The sequence below is a fragment of the Mirounga angustirostris genome, unplaced genomic scaffold (assembly GCF_029215605.1).
Source record: "Mirounga angustirostris isolate CCGP_5_RB_7025 unplaced genomic scaffold, mMirAng1.0.hap1 SCAF_6, whole genome shotgun sequence".
Taxonomy (NCBI): domain Eukaryota; kingdom Metazoa; phylum Chordata; class Mammalia; order Carnivora; family Phocidae; genus Mirounga; species Mirounga angustirostris.
In genome coordinates, this window is record NW_026991714.1 from 88,536,229 (window position 1) to 88,557,797 (window position 21,569).

General features: G+C 36.2%; 1 protein-coding gene across 2 annotated transcripts in view; it reads right to left on the bottom strand.

Moving 5' to 3' along the window:
* The window catches only part of IPMK (inositol polyphosphate multikinase), a 47,871-nt gene that overhangs the window by 13,589 nt on the left and 12,713 nt on the right, over positions 1 to 21,569 (bottom strand). The window contains exons 2-4 of one of the 2 annotated variants that reach the window (XM_064594655.1): positions 20,117 to 20,202; positions 14,176 to 14,272; positions 5,154 to 5,326 (exon numbers count right to left, since the gene is read on the bottom strand). In XM_064594655.1, coding sequence (XP_064450725.1) covers positions 5,154 to 5,326; positions 14,176 to 14,272; positions 20,117 to 20,202 — 356 coding nt within the window. Of the gene's footprint in view, positions 1 to 5,153; positions 5,327 to 14,175; positions 14,273 to 20,107; positions 20,203 to 21,569 lie in introns of both variants that reach the window. The other variant, XM_064594653.1, reaches the window with a different exon arrangement.

The window sequence follows — 21,569 nt, forward strand, 5'->3', positions numbered from 1 at the left end:
TTTCTTTTTCCTCTTCCCATATGTTCATCTATTTTCTTTCTTAAATTTCATATGAATGAGCTCATATGGTATTTGTCTTTCTCTGACTTATTTCACTTAGCATACTACATTCTAACTCCATCCATGTTGTTGCAAATGGCAAGATTTCATTTTTCTTTGAGTCTTATCATCTACACCATCTTGGGGTCAATGAAATATAGTATAATTACTGAAAGTCATTAAATATAAAGAATTCCTAGAGGCACCTGGGTGGCTCAGTAGGTTAAGCATCCAACTCTTGATTTTGGTTCAGGTCATGATCTCAGGGCCGTGAGACTGAGCCCCGTGTCAGGCTTTGCGCTGGGCATGGAGCCTGCTTAAGATTTTCTCTCTCTTCCTCTGCCCCTTCCCCTGCTTGCACACCCTCTCTCTCTCTCAAAAAAAAAAAAAATTAAGTAAGTAAATAAATATAAAAAAATAAAGAAAGATCCTAAGTCAGCACAGAGAATTGGCAAGTTATTCTACCCACAAAATCTCTTCTACTACTGGCTGAAAACAATAGAAAAATATTTAAATATATTTTAAACATTTGATATATTTGATAAACTTCAGTCTAGTCAGTGATATCAAGGGATTTTTTTTGTTTAGAGGCATGACTTTCCTGGGGGGAAATTTTAAACTTTAGAGTATTAATTCTAAAATTACCCAACTCTGGGGTGCCTGGGTGGCTCAGTCGTTAAGCGTCTGCCTTCCGCTCAGGTCATGATCCCAGGGTCCTGGGATCAAGCCCCACATCGGGCTCCCTGCTCTGCAAGGGGCCTGCTTCTCCCTCTCCCACTCCCCCTGCTTGTATTCCCTCTCTCTCTGTGTCTCTCTTTGTCAAATAAATAAATTAAAATGTTAAAAAAAAATAAGATCAAATTATCCAACTCTATTATTAGTCTATAAATCCACTGTGACTAAAGAGTTCAATGAATTTACCACCTTCCAAAGAAATAAATTATGAAAAATTTAACCTTAACATTATTCCTATTAAAATTCAAGGTTTATCTCCTATTTTTAATATCCTAGAATTGTATAAGTAAATCTATATTCACATCATTTTCATTTATTATCTCATACTTCAATCATATCCTTTCTTAGATAATTAAACAATATGTTAACTATTGTATAAAGGAAGTTATGAGTACAAAAATAATAGGAACACAAATTGATCCAGTATGATCGCCACCAAAATCCGAACTGGCATTTTTTTGCAGGAACTGACAATTACAACTTAATCCTAAAATTCACGTGTAAATTTAAGGAGGACCCAGAATTAGTCAAAACAATCTTGAAAAAAGGAAGAATAAAATTAGAGCTGTCACGATTTCTGATTTCAAAGCTTACTCCAAGGCTACAATAGTGTGGTTCCAAAACATATTTGCAAATCATATATTTGATAAGGGAGTAATATCTAAAATATAAAAGTACTCATACAATTTAATAGAAAAAAATCTAATTAAAAAAATGGGCAGAGGAACTAAATAGACATTTTTTCCAAGGAAAATATCCAAACAGCCAACAGGAACATCAAAAGGTTCTCAACATCACTAATCTCATGGAAACACAAATCAAGACCACAGTGACATTACCTCACACCTGTTAGAATGGCTATCATCAAAAAGACAAGCAATAATAAGGACTGGCCAGAATATGGAAAAAGGAATTACACTTCTTCCCTGGGAATTATACTCAGCATCTCAGCATCAAGCCACCAGAGCTTTTACGGAAAACAGTATGGAGGCTCCTCAAAAAATTAAAAAACAGAACTACCACATGATCCAGCAATTCTACTTCTGGGTATATATTCAAGGAAATGAAAACAGAATTATCAGAGAGATAATTTTCATAGAACTAGGGGGAGTTGAAAGACTGGAAGAAAAAGAGGGGTGACTGCTAGTAGGTATGGCATTTCTTTTGAGGGTGATAAAAATATCCTGAAGTTGAATGTGGTGATGGTTGCCCAACTCCACAAATATACTAAAACCAATGAACCATATATTTAAATGAGTGAACTGAAGGATATGTAAATTATATCTCAATAAAGTTATTATTAAAAAAATACAAACAGAAGAACTACTTCTCTGGGTAAACCACATACCCCAAGAATGCCAAATCACACAATGTCTTATTTATCCTCTGTATATGTACCCTAAAGGTAACGGAAACCCGCTGCAGAATTTTTAAATAGGGTAATGTCCTAATTAGATATACCTTTTGCAATGTTTGATGAACAGACTGGAAGAGAGCAAAACTGAACTTGAGAGATCAGTTAAGACTAGAGTCTGGAAAGGGATAATGGGACTCAAGAGATGTTTGGGAATTAAGATCAACAGAACTGATGGATGGTTCTGAGATGTGATAGTACTACAAGTTTTCTCCTTTGTAAAACTGTATGTATGGTGATGCCATTTACTGGGATAGGGAATAATAGAGATGTTACTATTGTTGTGGTTGTTAGTTTGCAAAAAGGATGTGTGTCAGTTTTTAATGTATTCATTCTAGATGTCTTTACATTATCCAAGTAAAGGTCAGATTAGGAGAGCAAAGAAAAACCAGAGGCAGAAGATACACATTTGGGTGTTACCAGTGTAAGTGAAAATGAACCAATTAAGAACAAAAGACACTGCTTAGGAAGAAACAGAAAGAAAAAAGGAGTAAAATGGAACTGAGCAGAATACCTCAACATTTAAAGAATAAACAGAAAGAAATGAGCTGGTAAAGAAGACTGCAAAGTGGTCTTAGGAAACAGCCAGGAGAGGGTGTCATGAACACTAAGAGAAAAAGTTTTAAGGAGGACTTAGCTTTGAAAGCTGCTTTTCAAAGTAAAGTGAGTAATGAAAAATGTCATTTGGACCTAGTAACAGTGAAGATTGTTAAGGTCTTTAGGGACCTTAGTAAGGAGCAAATCTGGAGGGATGATCAAACAGAAGCCAGACTGGAATAAGTTTAAGAATATTGAGTGGAGGGGTGCCTGGGTGGTTCAGTCCGTTAAGCGTCCGACTCGATTTTGGCTCAGGTCATGATCTCAGGGTCATGAGATCGAGCCTGTGTCAGGCTCCGAGTTCAGCACAGAGTCAGCTTGAGATTCTCTCTCTCCCTCTCCCTTTCCCTCTGCCCTTCCCCCCACTTGCAGGATGCACATGCGCGCTCTTTCTTTCAAATAAATAAATAAAATCTTTTTTTAAAAAAATAAAAGAATACTGAGTGGAAATGCAATAGAAATAACTAGTTCAGCTGTGAAGGGGAGGCAAGTCAAATCCACGGCTGGAGAGCAGAGCACAGTAAAGGCAGGTTTTGAGGTTTTGTTACTGAAAACATTGAGTAATTTGAACATATTCAAAACAAAGTTAAAGAGTCAGTAGATAGAGACAGAAGTTGAAGATATAAGAAAACCAAGAGAGAATCAATAGTATTAGGTTCCTGAAGAGGTGGTAGGACTGAGGTCCAGAGGACACAGGGAAGGGCTACGCTTAGACTAGAGGATGAAAAATTCTTCAATGTGACAGGAAGAAATAAGAAGGAATGAAAGTACTTGCAGGTTAGGTATGTACATCTGTTAGCAGAAAATTAAAGGAAATCCTGTCTGATAGCTTTTATTTTTTCTGAAGCGGAAGGCAAATTCATCTGCTAAGAGTGAGAAGGAAAGTGGGAGGGTGAGAGATCTGACAACAGTGAAGGTTTAAATAGTTGCCCAGTTATAGTCCTATGGGATATTTATTCCTTGTTTAACGTTATTCCATTATCCTTTTTTTTCTTTACCATATACCCACAATTAATTATGGTTTTCTAAAATGAAATAACTGTACAACATTTCTTTGGTTTTATTTATAATCAGAATACCAAATTCAACTGTGCTGTTATTACCATCACATTAACAATTCATCTATAATACTTCTGTATTGCAGTTTAAAAGTCAAAAGGAACACCTATATATATCATCTTACATGATGAATTTCAAAACTGGCCATTATGCTTATATAGGTAAGCAATCATTTATCATATATACAAATTTTACCTCCATACATCTAGAAGGCATACCATTTATTCAGAGGATTTTATTCCACATTACTTAACTGTGGCATACTGTTTGCAAAGATGGCCTCAACAAGCCTTCCCATCCTTGTGTGCACTGCTATTTATATTGTGACTTCTCTATTCCCACCATCAGAAGCGGAGTCTATTTCTCTTCCCTATCAATATGGGCTGGCCCTGTGATATACTTTGTCCTACAGATGTGACATCAAATGACTTCCTAATGTAGATTTCAAGAGACCTTATAGCTCTCAATCTTGCCTTCTTGGAATATGAAGAAGCTCCAGCTAGCTTTCTGGAACATGAGAGATCACAGGGAAAAAGGCCCAGGCAACAGTACAATCTCCCAGACATGACAGTGAGGTCATTTTAGACCATCTAGCCCTAGCTGAGTCACCAAATGAGCATAGCCATATGAGGGACCCTAAGTGAGATCAGCAAATTGTCTACCTGAACCCAACTCAACTGTCAACCTACAGAATTATGAGCAAATAAAACAACTGTTTTAAAATACAGTCTGAAGAAATAACCTAATTTTAAATTTCCCTTTTCTATTTTAAAAATACAGAAAAAACTGAATATATAAACTTAATTACTTTTCTCATGGCAAATCATAAATAATATCACATTTACTTATCACATTATTTTGCACCTAAACTTAAGCTTGGGTGGCTCAGTTGGTTAAGCGACTGCCTTCGGCTCAGGTCATGATCCTGGAGTCCCTGGATCGAGTCCCGCATCGGGCTCCCTGCTCAGCAGGGAGTCTGCTTCTCCCTCTGACCCTCCCCCCTCTCATGTGCTCTCTCTCATTCTCTCTCAAATAAATAAATAAAATCTTAAAAAAAAAAAAAAATTACCAAAGTCACAGTCTTGTGGTTCAGCCATTCATTCATTCATTATATACTATGTGTCAGAATAACTCCAGACACTGACCATATATTAGTGAACAAAGGAAACTAAAATCCCTGCCTGCATTGGAGAGATATGGACAACCCAAATCCAAAATATATTATCTTCTAATATGTAAGTATAATTAACATCTGTATTTTTCAAGGGAGGAACATGTAAAGAGAAATGTTACCAATAATCACTCTTACCCTCATGCCAAGCACCAAGAACCCAATCTCTTCCATTAATGGGTACTTGCTGACCTGTTGCTTAATCTTCTCAGATGAGGCAAAAGGATCATAACTCTTTCGCCCTATCTTTACATCCATTATACAGGGCTTATTAAATTTATGGGTCACATCTTCCAGTTTTAAGTATAAATCTGTTATTAAAGAAAAACCTTAATTAGTAATAAGCAAACACATTACTACCCAGATAACTGCCAGGGGAAAACAATATGAGGAATCTTAAAACTTAGAAAAAAATTAAAATAAATCCAGAGTCAATAATTATTATTACTCCATCTGAAAAAAAAATGACCAACAAATTTATAACAAGTATAAATATCACAGAGAAACTCTTGCAGGAAGTGATTAAATAATATTCAATCATAAGCAAAAGGATAAGGTTTCTAAGGACATTAAAATGAGATTATTTCAAAAGCTGTTTCAGAATGCATTCCCCTTTTGAATACATTTTATGTCATCTGTGCCTTAGCAGATCTCTTAGTATTTTAATAATTCTTAAAAATCTTCATTTAAAATTAGTAATAGGAATAAATCCTTCCCACAGAGTACACAACAGAAGTATAGTTTAAGAAATGTAAATCAATCTAAATTATGGTCACTGCCAAATATATATTCTAGTCTCACTAGTCGCAAAAGAAAAATAAATATCTTGCTTAGAATATAAGCATTCATCAAAAGCTCATCTGTAAACTACTTTGGCATCCTGCATACATCTTCCCACAGAAAACTATTATAAATGGAGATTCAAGTAAAAGATTATAAAAGTTCCAGTTATTATATACTGAAGCTGAACTAATTACAGCTTAGCTTGAAAGTAAAGTCTAGGTACACTGACGGAAATTCTCTCTTTACTTGATGGAAGGAAGGAAAGGAAAGAAGGAAATTCTCTCTTTACTTGATGAAAGAATCTTCCCAAAGTTCTGATTGAGATCATAATTTTCAGTTATGAATATGTAAAGCATTTCTCTCAAAAACTTTTTCTCAAAAACAGAAAAGCTTTTATCTGCTTTTTACCAAAGTAGCAAAGTTAGAGAAGGTATGTATTTTCTATGAATTAAAAAAAAGTCCACCAGAGAAAAAAGAAGACTTACCCTCTTTTCCTTTACCTTGACCCACCAAGCATAGTTATTAAATTACAACAAAGAAGTCTGGGTTGAACTAAAAGTGAGAACAAACCTGGTAGAGCTTATGAAAGTTTTAAGCCCCTCAGATTTAAGGGGCATAAATCTTTTCCTTGAGATAAGAAATAAAGAGGTAAGTTTTATTCCTTAATCAAGGAAGATGGGGGCAAGGTCATGATTTTGTAGAACTAGGTGAAGTCAAGCCCAAATATGACAAAAAACTACACCCTAAGAAACCAGCACTGGCACACAGGAAGAAGTATGACACATTTTAAAAAAGGACTCTCACAAGCAGACATGTTCAACAAGAGAAAACAAAAGGTCTGGATACAGACATAGGACTGTTGACAATGAAAGGTAATGGCACAGTGGGAATATCCTGATCAAGAAATTGGAACCCGGGCGCCTGGGTGGCTCAGTTGGTTAAGCGACTGCCTTCGGCTCAGGTCATGATCCTGGAGTCCCAGGATCGAGTCCCACATCAGGCTCCCTGCTCAGCGGGGAGTCTACTTCTCCCTCTGACCCTCCTCCCTCTCATGCTCTCTGTCTCTCATTCTCTCTCTCTCAAATAAATAAATAAAATCTTAAAAAAAAAAAAAAGAAATTGGAACCCACCCAAGCTTCTGTGCTTTAAAAGATAACCACAGGATGGGGTGAGAAGATGGGGAAGAAAGCAGCATAGAACAGTCCCCTTCATATTCTCTCCTCCCATCTCCAGCTACCTTGAGCGAAAGTAAAGGAAACAGATCCATCATTTTCCTATAGCTGTGTAAAAATTTCAGTAACAAGGTTTATATTTCAAATATCAGAAAAGACTAATTAGAACCTAGTATGGTAAATCACTGACATTCACAAGTGTATCATTAATTTCTATAACTCAAGAGACCCCAAAAGTCTTCCTGAGGTGAGGCGATGGATGGGAGTATAAAGATAGTGAGTGAACTTAGCTAAGTATCATAGCGTCTTTACCTCAGTGTAGGGTTATTATTTTCTACTTGCCAATTTGGTAGTGATTAAAAACAAACAATAAACTGTTTTTTGGTAATAAGATAGAGATGCCAGAAGTGAGAGTAGATTACAAATCTTAATATAAAATCTCTATTTCCTCCTCCCCTCTTGGGAAGAAGGAAAATACAAATGCAAATCCCATATATAGTAGGAATACAATAAATGTTTGCTGAATGAATGAATGTTTGCTTTTCTCATTTCTACTGCCCAGCGGGACTTTGGGTTTGGCCTCACTAACACTGTAAGAACTGAGTCGTTCCTTCAGTAAACAGGCCTGAGCTTCTTGGCTTTTATTTGACATTTATTTCAACTAGCCAAATGTGTTTTTCTTTACCTTACTTTCAGGTTCTTGATATGTGATATATGACTTGAATTACCAAATAACTGCTAAATTATTAACAGCTTTAAGTAAATACCCCTTAAATTAAGGCCTACTGAGTTGGCTTAGTGTTTTTCTTTTAGTCCCCTGGCCTTGATATTTTTTTTAAGTGAAATTAAGAATTTGAGACTATAATTTCTATCCTTCCCTCTAAGTTGTAAAAATAAACATCAAAACCTGCTTTAGAGATGCAGACTTTTAAGGCTATAATGTCATATATCTAGCAGTTTGCCACAAGTGCTTTTGAATGAAATAGGTAAATAGGAAAATGGGGCATGATCTGAGCACTGAAACCTTTACTGATTTTTTTTTTTTTACAGGTTGTTATCACTAGAGATAAGTCTGAATACTAATTCTCTCTGAAAAATGCTATTAGCAAATTATTTCGCTAGCACAGAGCTTCATTCAAAGTAGGTCAATCTTGAGATTCAGTAATTTATTTTTTTTATTTTTTTATTTTTTTTAAATTTTATTTGAGAGAGAGAATGAGAGAGAGAGAGAAATCACATGAGAGGGGGGAGGGTCAGAGGGAGAAGCAGACTCCCTGCCGAGCAGGGAGCCCCATGCGGGACTCGATCCAGGGACTCCAGGATCATGACCTGAGCCGAAGGCAGTCGCTTAACCAACTGAGCCACCCAGGTGCCCCAAGATTCAGTAATTTAAATGCTCAAAGGCATTTTACTACAGGGGAGTTTCAATTGTAAGGCAATGCCGCAGACTGGATAACAAAGGACACTTTTTCAGCAAGGCCCCTCTGGGTATAGAATGGAGCAGTAGTTTTAATTTTCAGGTAAACAGAAAATGTGTTCTAAAACTCATCCAAAAAATCAGATGGACTAAGGATAAGATAAATGTTCTATGTGGAATAGTTTTAAATCTCTTCTGACCAAGGTCAAGGAAATAAACTACTTTAATATGATGTTTGGAAAATAATTACGATATGATTATTTAATATGATGTAACTTGCAAGATATGATTTTGAATGAAGAGAGGTGATTTTTACATATATATGCATATACATGTGTATATTTGTATGTTGTATACATCATAAATATTGAAAGAATAACTAGATTTACTTTTTTAAATTCTGAAAAGCTCTATTTAGGATAACAGATTCTGATAAAGCCAGTCTGCTAGAGGTCAAAGGACTGGCATTTGTGAAACTCAGATCTAAGGAGATATTCTGTAAAGGCTACTCTTGGTTTTTGTATAATAAATAAAAGGACATCTACTTTTTATAAATACGGGGAGCTCATTACAAGAGGTCACACTGACTAGACACATAGTTAAGTTTAAGAGGCTTTGGCTATAAATCTATTGTTTATTAATTTATGAGAAGTCTACACAGAATTTCTATATTTCATTAATTTTTTGAGGTAAAGATCATGAAAATAACTACCAGGTATTCAGAAATACACCACTTCATGCTGTTCTAAGCAGATTACTAAGTAAGATTTCTCAGTGGCTTTACCAATGACATGGTTAGTGTGCTCAAAATATTTATATACTTCATGCTGTTGATGACCGTGTAAGATTACCCAAGGTTACTATGGCTGAAGGAAGCTTCCTATTTTAAATATATTTTCTAATTAAATATGTATAATTAAATATAATTACCTTTAATATAAATTAAATATAATACTTACATTGTTTTGTAATACATTAAGCACAAAAAATTCCTATAGCAAATTTTCTACTGCTGGAATATATTCCTGGCACTCTAAGAAAGAGGCGGAAAATTCCCAGTATCAAAAGAGAAAAAAATAGAAACATTTGAAATACTGTGGAAAAACTGAAAGACCTACATATAACTAAACAGTAAAGATAATTAGTTCCTTAGACTTATTTAGATGCTCTTACTGAATATTACTGATTGTATAAATTATGAGACTATAGGTTCCAAGTTTCATCAAATTCTTCGTCACCATCTCTAGAAAGTCTACTAGGTATTGATTACCGTCTTCATTTCTGAACCTCTCAAAAAGGAGAAAAGGCCAGATGAGGAGCCCAATTCCAACTATGAAGCCATATGGAAAAACAGACAAGGCCTTGCTTCTGCTTTCCACTGCAATCATCGGTCATTTCTAAAAGCAAGATAAACTCAAAGTAGAAAGAATTATAGGCAGAGACCTTGAGCCTCCAAATTTGACATAAGTGTGAAGGAGAGAACAGACATGTATGACAGCTTATTTCAGTGCATGCTTCCTAAAATTTGACTAGTAGCTAGATCCAGAAACCTAACAATTAACAGGCTGCCGGAGATTACATTTAAAAACTCTAAATTTGCTCAAACCCACTTGAAGATATACTTTTCTATCTCCCTAAATAACTATCAATAAAAGGCTTTTGATAGTACATGTACTAGGCATCTATGTTTATACAGATACAGATGAGATTTAATATATATAACTAACTCAAAATCTTCAAAGATAATTCACAAATGTTTTAACTTAAAAAAAAAATCCATTGGTCATGTTCTAAAATTAGTTAATAGTGATGATTGTACAACTCTATGAATATACTAAAAACTACTGAATTGTATACTTTAAATGAGTGGCTTTTATGATACATCACATAACTTAATAAAGCTATCATAAAAAAATCAAAAGAAAAAAACCTTATCGGTCAGCACATTCTTATACTTCACTGAAGTTACAATAATTTGCTAAGCAAATTTGCAGTACTTTCTACACTTTACTATTCTGGGTTACAAGAACTATGTCAAGCTTTATAAAACTACTGTGAGCACCTAAAAAACATGCTCGGGGTGGGGGTCAGGGGGAAGGCCAGTTATTCCTATGTAAAATACAGTAATGCAAATCACAGTGTTCTAAAATCTAAGAAAATATTTGGTTTCATGATATATTTATATTTATTTCATTATCAAAAGGATAAAAATAGAAAAATGATCCCATGAATTCTCTAGTAAAATCAAAGCTAAACACGTGCATAGTGCAACAATTTTTGTCTAATTTCCTCCAGAGCTAAAAAGTTGAAAAGGAATTAGGAAATCCCCTGAGGCAATTGTTGGTATTACTGAACCATTCTGTACACATATACTTTTTTATTCCTGTCCTTTTCCCCCTTTTATTTACATTTTCTCCTCTCTCCTCTCATTTTCCTCACTTCATCTTCTTATCCCAGTAGCACCAATTTCTCCATTTATAGTCAAATAAGAATATTAGAATTTTCAAGGCCTTCTTACGTAACATGCATCCTCTCAAATCTATATGGTATTATTTTCAATTTTTGGAAGAAAAGGTAGAGCTCAAGAAGGTTAATGAGTTAACCAACTTCACAAAATTCGGAAAAAATCAAGGTAAAAAGCAAGTCTTTTGACTTCAAACTTACTGCTCTTTCTGTTTTAGCATAGATGTCCCTCTATTTAGTACTGAAAACCAAAAAGGTTGTCGATTGCTAGCAAGTCCTTGATTTTTAAATCATATGCTAGTAATTCCAAACTATAAAATGTTATTTTTAATTGGAATACTTCTCTCACCTAGATTCTTTCTGTATACTCTACTTTTCAAAATAATGATGCTGTTTGAGTATGGAGGTTCCTCAAAAAGTTGAAAATAGAGCTACCCTACGACCCAGCAATTGCCCTACTGGATATTTACCCCGAAGATACAAATGTAGGGATCCGAAGGGGCACATGCACCCCAATGTTTATAGCAGCGATGTCCACAATAGCCAAACTATGGAAAGAGCCTAGATGTCCATCAACAGATGAATGGATAAAGAAGATGTGGTATATATATACAATGGAATAAAATCTTGCATTTGCAACGACATGGATGGAACTAGAGAGTATATGCTAAGCGAAATAAGTCAATCAGAGAAAGATAAGTATCATATGATCTCACTGAAACGAAGAATTTGAGAAACAAGACAGAAGATAATAGGGGAAGGGAGGGAAAAATGAAACAAGATGAAACCAGAGAGGAAGACAAACCATAAGAGACTCAATCTCAGGAAACAAACTGAGGGTTGCTGGAGTGGAGGGGGGTGGGAGGGATGGGGTGGTTGGGTGATGGACATTGGGGAGGGTATGTGCTATGGTGAGCGCTGTGAATTGTGTAAGACTGTTGAATCACAGACCTGTACCCCTGAAACAAATAATACATTATATGTTAATAAAAAAAATTAAAAGAAAAATAATGATGCTGTTTGCTTCGTTATTCTACCCCTTCCTAACAATGTTTTTAAACTGAGTATTTACTTATCTAGATGTCCAGTCTAGTACCATCCTCAGCAACCTTCATTAATCTTTCACTGTCACTTTACTGATAAGTATTGATTTGCTCAAAATTAAACAGCAACCAGTAGCAAAATTTAATGGAATCCAGTTATCTTATGTTACAATGGAAACCCTTACAAAGTAAAGGTGATCATAAAGATTTGTGAAATAATTTAAGTAATGTGCTGATCTGAATCAGGGATATACTGTATATTTGGGATGAAAAGACAAAGAAAGAAAAGAAAGAAGGAAGGAGGAAGAAAAGAGAAAAGCTCTTTTTTTTTTTTTTTTCCATATTACTGAAATACAGAAGAATCCTAAATACCCGGGGAATCATAGATTTACTATTACCTAACTGAGGATACTCAGGGAGATACCATGATTCCATACAAATGACATTTCCACACCTAGTAAATGAGTATTAGAAAAACAACTGATGAACAAGCCCAAGCTGGAGCCCCTTCTCTCCCTGTTCTCAAAATGCAGTTCAAGTACTATCTACAGCAAAAAAAGTGTAGCTTTTTTTTTTAACAAGCAAATCACTAAACTCCAACATTGATCTGCATAATAAAAAAACTGGGAGTTGAGCCTAATAATTTACATTTTAACAAGCCTCTGGGTTATTCTCAAACTCAGTCAAGTTTGAAACTCTTCACCCATTCATCAACCTTCTTCAATCATTAAGTAGTCATGCTACTTGTTTACTTAATCCTGTCTGCTCTGTCAAAGGCTTTGAAAAGGCAAATACTCCTTCAAGTATTCATTAAGAAAGAGATGCTGTGCCCTTACATAGATCATTCTGTCCTTTAACCATGAAACTTAGCGGTATTTTTTTAAAAGATTGCAATTTTTTTTTAAGGGGGAGGGGAGCAGAGGCAGAAGGAGAGAGAATCTTAACCAACTGAGCCACCCAGGCATCCCCAGGAGAGAGAATCTTAAGCAGGCTCCAAGCCCAGCATGGAGCTCAATCTCACAACCCTGAGATCATGACCTGAAATCAAGAGTCAGATGCTTAACCAACTGAACCACCCAGACACCCCTAAAAGATTGCAATTTAAAGCCTAGAACGAGATACAGAGGGAGTTACATAAAGAAAATATTTTTCTTGATTTTCCTACTCAAAATGGAAAAAGAAATTACCCAATAAATTAGGAAAAAAGAACATCTATAAATTAACACAGTATTAAGTACATAGATTTTTGTATTCAATTATAACAAATTGGTCATTAATTTTTTTTAAGACATTTATTTTAAAGAGAGAGAAAGAGTGTGCACATGTGAATGGAGGATGGGGGGAAAGGGCAGAGGGAGAGGAAGGGAGAGAGGGAGAGAAGCAGACTTCCTGCTGACCACAGAGCCAACAGGGGGCCAGATCTCATGACCCTGAGATCATGACCTAAGCCCATATCAAGAGTTGGACGCTCAACTGACTGAGCCACCCAGGTGCTCCGTTGGTCATTAATGTTATACACCATTTAAGAAACTGGGTATGAAAAGCAAAAGTAGGGATGCCTGGGTGGCTCGGCCAGTTAAACATCTGCCTTCAGCTCAGGTCATGATCTCAGGTGTCTGGGATGGAGCTCCCTGCTCAATAGGGAGTCTGCTTCTCCCTCTCCCACTGCTGCCCCCTCCAACCGCTCATGCTTGCTCTCTCACTTTCTCTCTCTCTCTCTCAAATAAAATCTTTAAAAAAAAAAGTATTAGTAAGATTTCCTTAATGAAGTAGAGAAAAGACTAGAAAGAAAAACACATATATTCTGTCTGTATAAAACTAGGCTTAATTTTATATAAAGCCTTTTAAAGATTTTATTTATTTATTTGAGAGAGAGAGAATGAGAGAGAGAGCACATAAGAGGGGGCAGGGTCAGAGGGAGAAGCAGACTCCCTGCTGAGCAGGGAGCCCGATGCGGGACTTGATCCAGGGACTCCAGGATCATGACCTGAGCCGAAGGCAGTTGCTTAACGAACTGAGCCACCCAGGGGCCCTATATAAAGCCTTTTAAACAGGCACTGTCAGGTCATGATCTCAGGGTCCTGGAATCGAGTCCCGCGTCAGGCTCCCCTGCTCAGTGGGGAGTCTGTTTCTCCCTTTGCCTGCCACTTCCCCTGCTTGTGCACTGTCTCTCTCTCAAAAAAAAAAATAAGTAAATAAAATCTTAAAAAAAGTAAAAAAATAAAATAAAAAGCCACTCTCATGAATTAATAGTAAAGGATGAATTTTTAAGAAAAGATTACCGTTCGGTGCAGTGGGAGGCGACCAAATGCCATAATATTTTGGCAAATATTTTCGTAGCTCTAAAAGAATTCCATCAGTACAGTCAGCAGCATAAACCTGAAACAAAGAGAAATATAACATTTGCATGATAGTTTCTTATAATGCTTTACAATTGCCCTACACATTTCTCAAGTAAAACAATACTGTTGAATCATAATTTATCTCGTGTGAGTTTCAATTGGAAATACATTTGGAAGCAAAAAAAAAGATTATTGTGTGTCTCCAACAAAAAAGTATGTATTGTTTAGAGCACATTTTTCTTGGTTATCTAATTCTAGGCTTTCACTGTCCTTGAACTATTTTACAACTAAGTAAGTTGTAGATAAAACTTTCAGCAAATGCAAAATAACTCTTGTCCATAGAAATGTAAATAAATTCTGTCCAGAAGAGGTTCAACTCACTTCCTTCCACCTTCCACCACCCCTCATGGGAGGGCAGATATATATATTTATTTCAACTTCCCTTTATTCCTTATAAATTTGTGCTTCTTTGGCTTCTCTTTTGAACCCGTTTCAATATCTGCTTGGTTCCCTCATTATACAATGAGTTTAACAAAATCTTTAACATGTATTTATTTTATATCTGTAAGGGAGTTATGATTTTTTTTAAAGATTTTATTTATTTGACAGAGAGAGAGAGCACAAGTAGGGGGGGTAGCAGAGGGAGAGGGAGAAGCAGGCTCCCTGCTGAGCAGGAAGCCCAATGCGGGGCTCGATCTCAGGACCCTAGGATCACGACCTGAGCTGAAGGCAGATGCTTAACCAACTGAGCCACCTAGGCACTTGGGAGTTAGGATTTTACCTTTAAAAAATTATCCTTTAACTCAATGTAAGTCTAATTATTGCTCATTTAATTCCTTGATTTATAACCAGTAATAATTCTAGAAAATACTAGAAATGTTCACATATCCTGAACTAGATTCTTAGTTTTTTTCCTAGAAGAGGGCAAGAAAATATTTTTGGTTTAAAAACAACTTGTAAGGCATGTTATCCAATGAATTCTCACAATATGGTCTACCTAATTATCCAAAATCATTAAAGTTCACTGGTATAAAATGCTTATGAAATCTTAGTGTTACAATTCTATTTGTCAAGCCATATTCATGTCAAGTAGTTACACATAAAACAGAATTCTACAGAATAAACTCAAGTGTGACAGAATCTATGTGATACACTGTATTTCCCAGCTTTCACTATTGAAATGTGAGCAGAAGTGATATTTATTAGTCACTTCTAGACCAAGGTAATTAAGAGAAGGGTATACCTTATCATCCCTTTGTTCCTGGCATAACATCAGTGACGGCAGAGTGTTCATGATGACATAAGAACAGGATGGAGGAAGCAAGTATATCTCTATGTACTTGAAGTCCATGATATATTTGTAAGTAAAAAAGATAAAAGAACCAGAAGAGTATATATAAGAGCGGAACTTTCTCTTCTTACTTTAAATATTTTTTTTGGGGGGGGTGATAAAAAAAAACCTTTCTAACTAGAGAAATGTAGGATAAAATATAATAAACATTTTCTTAAATGCTTAGCTGAGCTCCCAAGGAAGAGAAAATGAAACTCATAGGGTTCTAAAATAAAGAGGGAACCAAAAGAGTTAAACTGAGCAGTGAAGTCTGGGCTTCATAAAGGTCCACTCTGAAGACTTGAACCAAAGGATCTCTGAATTTAGGGACTCAGCATAGATAAAGACAGAGTTACTATACTGAAACAGGGAGAGTAAATGAAAATCTAACTCCTGAAAAGTAAAAACACTGTCATCCTCTCCCTTCCCCTACCATTACACTCTAAAAAATGCTGGGGGCCAAATTGATCAAGAAAAAGATAGAAGCAGCAAATAAACAATTAATATTAGGAATATAAAAGAAGTCATATATAATCCAACTATATTTTATTATCACATTGACAAAAGATATTAAAAAACTGAATCAGTGGTTAAAAATATATCCCTTCCCAGGGGCACACCGGTAGCTCAGTAGGTTAAGCATCTGACTCTTAGATTCAGCTCAGGTCCTGATCTCATGCCTCATGAGATCAAGCCCTGTGTCCGGCTCCATGCTCAGCAGGAGTCTGCTTTGATAGTCTCTCCCTCTGCCCCTTCTCCTGCTCACACTTTCTCTCTCTCTCAGATAAATAAATAAATCTTAAGAAAAAAATCCTTTTCCAGGAAAGAAGGAACGAAATGAAAAAAAAAAAAAAGGATAGGGTAGAAGACATGAACAGACACTTCTCAAAAGAAGACATACAAATGGCTAACAGACACATGAAAAAATGTTCATCATCACTAGCCATCAGGGAAATCCAAATCAAAACCACATTGAGATACCACCTTACACCAGTTAGAACGGCAAAAATTGACAAGGCAAGAAACAACAAATGTTGGAGAGGTTGTGGAGAAAGGGGAACCCTCTTACACTGTTGGTGGGAATGCAAGTTGGTACAGCCACTTTGGAAAACAGTGTGGAGGTTCCTCAAAAAATTAAAAATAGAGCTACCCTATGACCCAGCAATTGCACTACTGGGTATTTACCCCAAAGACACAGAGGTAAGAAGGGCCATATGCACCCCAATGTTCATAGCAGCAATGTCCACAATAGCCAAACTGTGGAAAGAGCCAAGATGCCCTTCAACAGACAAATGGATAAAGATGTGGCCCATATATAAAATGGAGTATTACTCAGCCATCAGAAAGAATGAATACCCAACTTTTGCATCAACATGGATGGGACTGGAAGAGATCATGTTAAGTGAAATAAGTCAAGCAGAGAAGAGTCAATTATCATATGGTTTCACTTATTTGTGGCATATAAGGAATAGCATGGAGGACATTAGGAGAAGGAAGGGAAAAATGAAGGGGGGGAATCGGAGGGGGAGACAAACCATGAGAGACTATGGACTCCAAGAAACAAATTGAGGGTTTTAGAGGGGAGGGGGTGAGGGGGTGGGTTAGCCTGGTGATGGGTATTAGGGAGGGCATGTATTGCGTGGAGCATGGGGTATTATACACAAACAATGAATTATGGAACACTACATAAAAAACTAATGATGTACTGTATGGTGACTAACATAACATAATAAAAAAAGAAAAAAGGAAAGGAAAAAAGACAGACAGCTGGCTACACTGATGATTTACAGTTAAGTTCTATCAAGCCCTTAAGGAACAAATCCTTATCTGATACAAATTCTTCCACGAAATAGAAAAAGAAATGCCCCTTGGCTCATTTTATGAAGATATAAGAAACCTGATATCAAAACCAGACAAGGGAAATATGTGAAGAAAATAATAATTCAATCTCATTTTTGAGAATAGGTGGAAAAAATATTAAATAAAACACTAGCAAACGAAATTCAGTAATGCATATTATTAAAAAATTAGGGGCGCCTTGGTGGCTCAGTCGTTAAGCGTCTGCCTTTGGCTCAGGTCATGATCCCAGAGTCCTGGGATCCAGCCTCGCGTCGGGCTCTCTGCTCAGTGGAAAGCCTGCTTCTCCCTCTCCCACTCCCCCTGCCTGTGTTCCCTCTCTCACTGTGTCTCTCTCTGTCAAATAAATAAATAAAATCTTTAAAAAAAAAAAAATTAAAAGGACATGTAAAAGTAGGTTTTACTCCAAAAATGAAAGGTGATAATAGATTAGAAATCTATTATGGTATTTATATCAACAGATTAAAAGAGGAAACTCATAAAATTATTTCAACAGATACAGAAAAGGTAGCCGAAAAATATTCAATACCCATTCATGTCTTAAAAAGTTTCTTGAAATAAAAATAGAAAGGCTGCTGTGTATCTTTCCCTTTTTCCAAGAAGCTAACTTCAATCAACTGCATCAGTGGTCGTCTCTTGTCCTCCTGCCATTGTCTCTTAATGGTACAAGACAGTGGAGGGTAGGAAAAGGGTTAAGGTCAGGTTATTTACTTCTCTAATTCCCTCCTTCTCAGTTCATACCTTCTTGTAAAGTTACCTTCCCTGAGTTCTAGTTACCACTCCCTTTCTTTGCCCTTTCAGGCCCAGGGATGGTATAGCATTATCTCTTGCAGGTGGCCTTAAACTGTGACCACACCTTTGTAAACAGTCCTTTTATTAAACTGACACAGGGCACCATTTGTTTCTTGACAGAGTCTTGACTCACAAAGAAGGCAATTTCTTTAACCTGGGAAGAAGTATCTATCAAAGAAACAAGAGAGAAAGCCATACTTAAAAGGAGAAATATTAGAAGCACTTCCGTGAAATGAGAGGAAGATACCCTCCCTCCCATCATTGCTTCTATTCATCAATGAACTGGAAGTACTTGAAAGAAATATATGGATTCAAAAGGAACAACAACAACAAAATACCCTTCCAATCACAGTAGCTTTAACTGTCTACATAGGAAACAATTAGAACTGGTAGAGTTCAATAAGATAAAAGAAATACAAATATCTATTTCATTCCTGTATATTAGCAATCATTGGGAAACTTAATTCAAAAAAATATTATTTACAATAGAAACAAAAAATGAGGTACCAAGAATAAATTGAACAAATTACGTACAAGGCTTTTACAGAATATAAAATACATTCTTCAAAAAAGAGGCTATGTGTAGCAGTTAAAAGCACATATTCAAGAGCTAGACTGCATACATTCAAATCCAGGGACCATCATTAACTATTTGAATGGATCTTGATCAAATTATTTCAACTAATCATGCCTTCATATGCACATATATAAAATGAGGATAATATAGTACCTAACTCACAGGTTTTTGTGAGGATCAAACAAGTTAATACTGGAAAAGCATTTATAGTAGTACTTGTTTTTTGTTTTGGCTTGTACTTGTTGCCTCTAAAATAAGTAAATAAATCTTTAAAAGAAAAAAGAACATTATGCTAAACAAAACAAGCTAGACACATATTATATAACTCCATTTATACAAAATATCCTGAATAGGTAAATCCATAGAAAGCAGATTAATGGTTGCCAGGGATGGCTTAACAGGTACAAGGTTTTCTTTTGTGTGATGAAAATGTTTTGTAACTAGACAGAGTTGATGGGTTGAAAACACTGTGAATGTACTAAAAAGTATTCCTAGTCATAGAGTTAATTAGATGTTAAGTATGCCCTTTCCCCCTCCCCAAATTTGGAGTTTCACAGTACACATTAGCATATTTAAGGTTCTAAAACAATCCTGTAGTAAAAATAAAAACACTTATTTAAACTCAGCACTTCTGAGAAATACAAATGGGCTCTCAGATAAGGGGTTTTTAAACTGTAGGTCAAAATCCATTAATTAAAATCATTTTAGCAGCTCAGAATAAGGATCTCTCAAAAATGAAGTAGAGGGGTGCCTGGGTGGCTCAGTCGTTAAGCGTCTGCCTTCAGCTCAGGTCATGATCCCGGGGTCCTGGGATCAAGCCCTGCATCAGGCTCCCTGCTCTGCGGGAGGCCTGCTTCTCCCTCTCCCACTCCCCTTGCTTGTGTTCCCTCTCTTGCTGTGTCTCTGTCAAATAAATAATAATAATAATAAAAAAAATGAAGTAGAGTAGCGGCACCTGGATGGCTCAGTCAGTTGGGCTGCTGACTCTTGATTTCAGCTTAGGTCGTGATCTCAGGGTCATGATGGAGCCCCACGTTGGGCTCCTCACTCAGCACGGGAGTCTGTTAGAGATCCTCTCCCTCTGCCCTTCCCCCTCCCCCTGCTCATGTGCACGTGCTCTCTAAAATAAATAAAATTTTAAAAATGAAGTACAGTGGGAAAATACTAGACTGTATCAATAAAGATAAGCATTGTATTTCATAAAGCTTTTGTTTCAGTCACATAAACAATACACCAGGACATGCTGTCAAATGTATTTCTTACCTACTCATCAGAAACTATGAAAAACTCTTTGAATACAATGAAACAAATCTTACCTTACTTACCATATTATAGAATTCCAGCTCCCTTGGACCCCTTGGAGGTGGCTGTAACTGTTTCAAAACTGTGCCATCTGGATGTTGCAGGATACCTACAAAACAAAAATCAGCTATTTTTTAATGCGTTGATAATAGTATACCTTGCATCACAGGGTTAGATGTGTTCCTAAAGTTACAGATAAACCACTTTCATAAAAATTTTAACATTTAACCAATACATTTCAGTGCTTGTTATACACAAAGCACCAGAAAACAAATCCTGAAGTGTGGTTTTATTGTCTCAAACTACTATTCCCCTTAGAGCCCGCTCAGACTTTCTAATAAATTTAGAATGTATTTCTAAATTTTATAGAAATTCTTCAGTAATGGCCTTCAGGGAGAAAGTAATTTATAGTTAAACAAGAAGTTAAAAGCAGTAGTGTAAACTGAATCCACTCTTGTAAACAGAAAAAAACATACATGTTAAAAGTGGTATTATATGGACTTCCTATTTTGTAACTTTTTTATAAGTTTCTCTCATTTATCACAAGAAAGCAACTATAAAATTTTTCCTGGTTCAAATGCATAGCCACTGGGAAAAGTGGGGACTGAAATCAGACACCAAGCCTGAAGCAGGAAGGGGCAACTTCTCATAATCAGCCCACTCAAAGGAGGAGCCTTTTCCTAAAGCCATCACATACGTACTACCACTGGCTGTGTCCCTACACCATGAAGACTGATTACCAAATTTATATGCTAAAACCTTAAATTTTCAAATACTGAGATTTCACAAAATCATGTGTTAGAACACAACAGGACTCAAATAAGTATCATAAGGAGAAAAGAGAATAGGTCAGAAAAAATTTCTGGACTTCTACTTTCACCTAAGATACAGAAACCTAAAAACCCCATCCTAAGACTCAGGGTCATAGGGCCTACCTAATATTGAAGCTGGACCAAGACAACAAGAAACACCTCCTACAGCCTTGCATCAGACTAGTAATCACCAAGTAATAAGCAACAGTAATCTACATTTGGAGAAAAGGCATGAACATGGAGAAAAACTATCTCTGAAGCATGAGTGCACGAGGAAGACATAAAGCAGAGGGTTAAACAGGAATGTTGAGAAAAATCCTCTGGCAAATCAACCCCACTCTAAACAAAAGATTACAGAAGAAAAATTTCAAGCCTATGGTGCACTGAAGGTGTTATTAGTCTGCTCCAGCTTCCATAACAAAATACTGTAGACTAAGTGGCTTAAATAACAAAAATTTATTTTCTCACAATTCTAGAGGTTAGAAGTCACAGATCAAGATGACAGCCTATTCATATTCAGCTCCTGGTGCAAGTTTTCTTCCGGGCTTGTAGACAGCTGCCTTCTCATTTTGTCCACACATGGTGGAGACAGTGAAAGAGAAAAGATATTCTCTCATGTCTCATATTTTATAAGGACACTTATCCTTTTGGATCAGGCCCACCC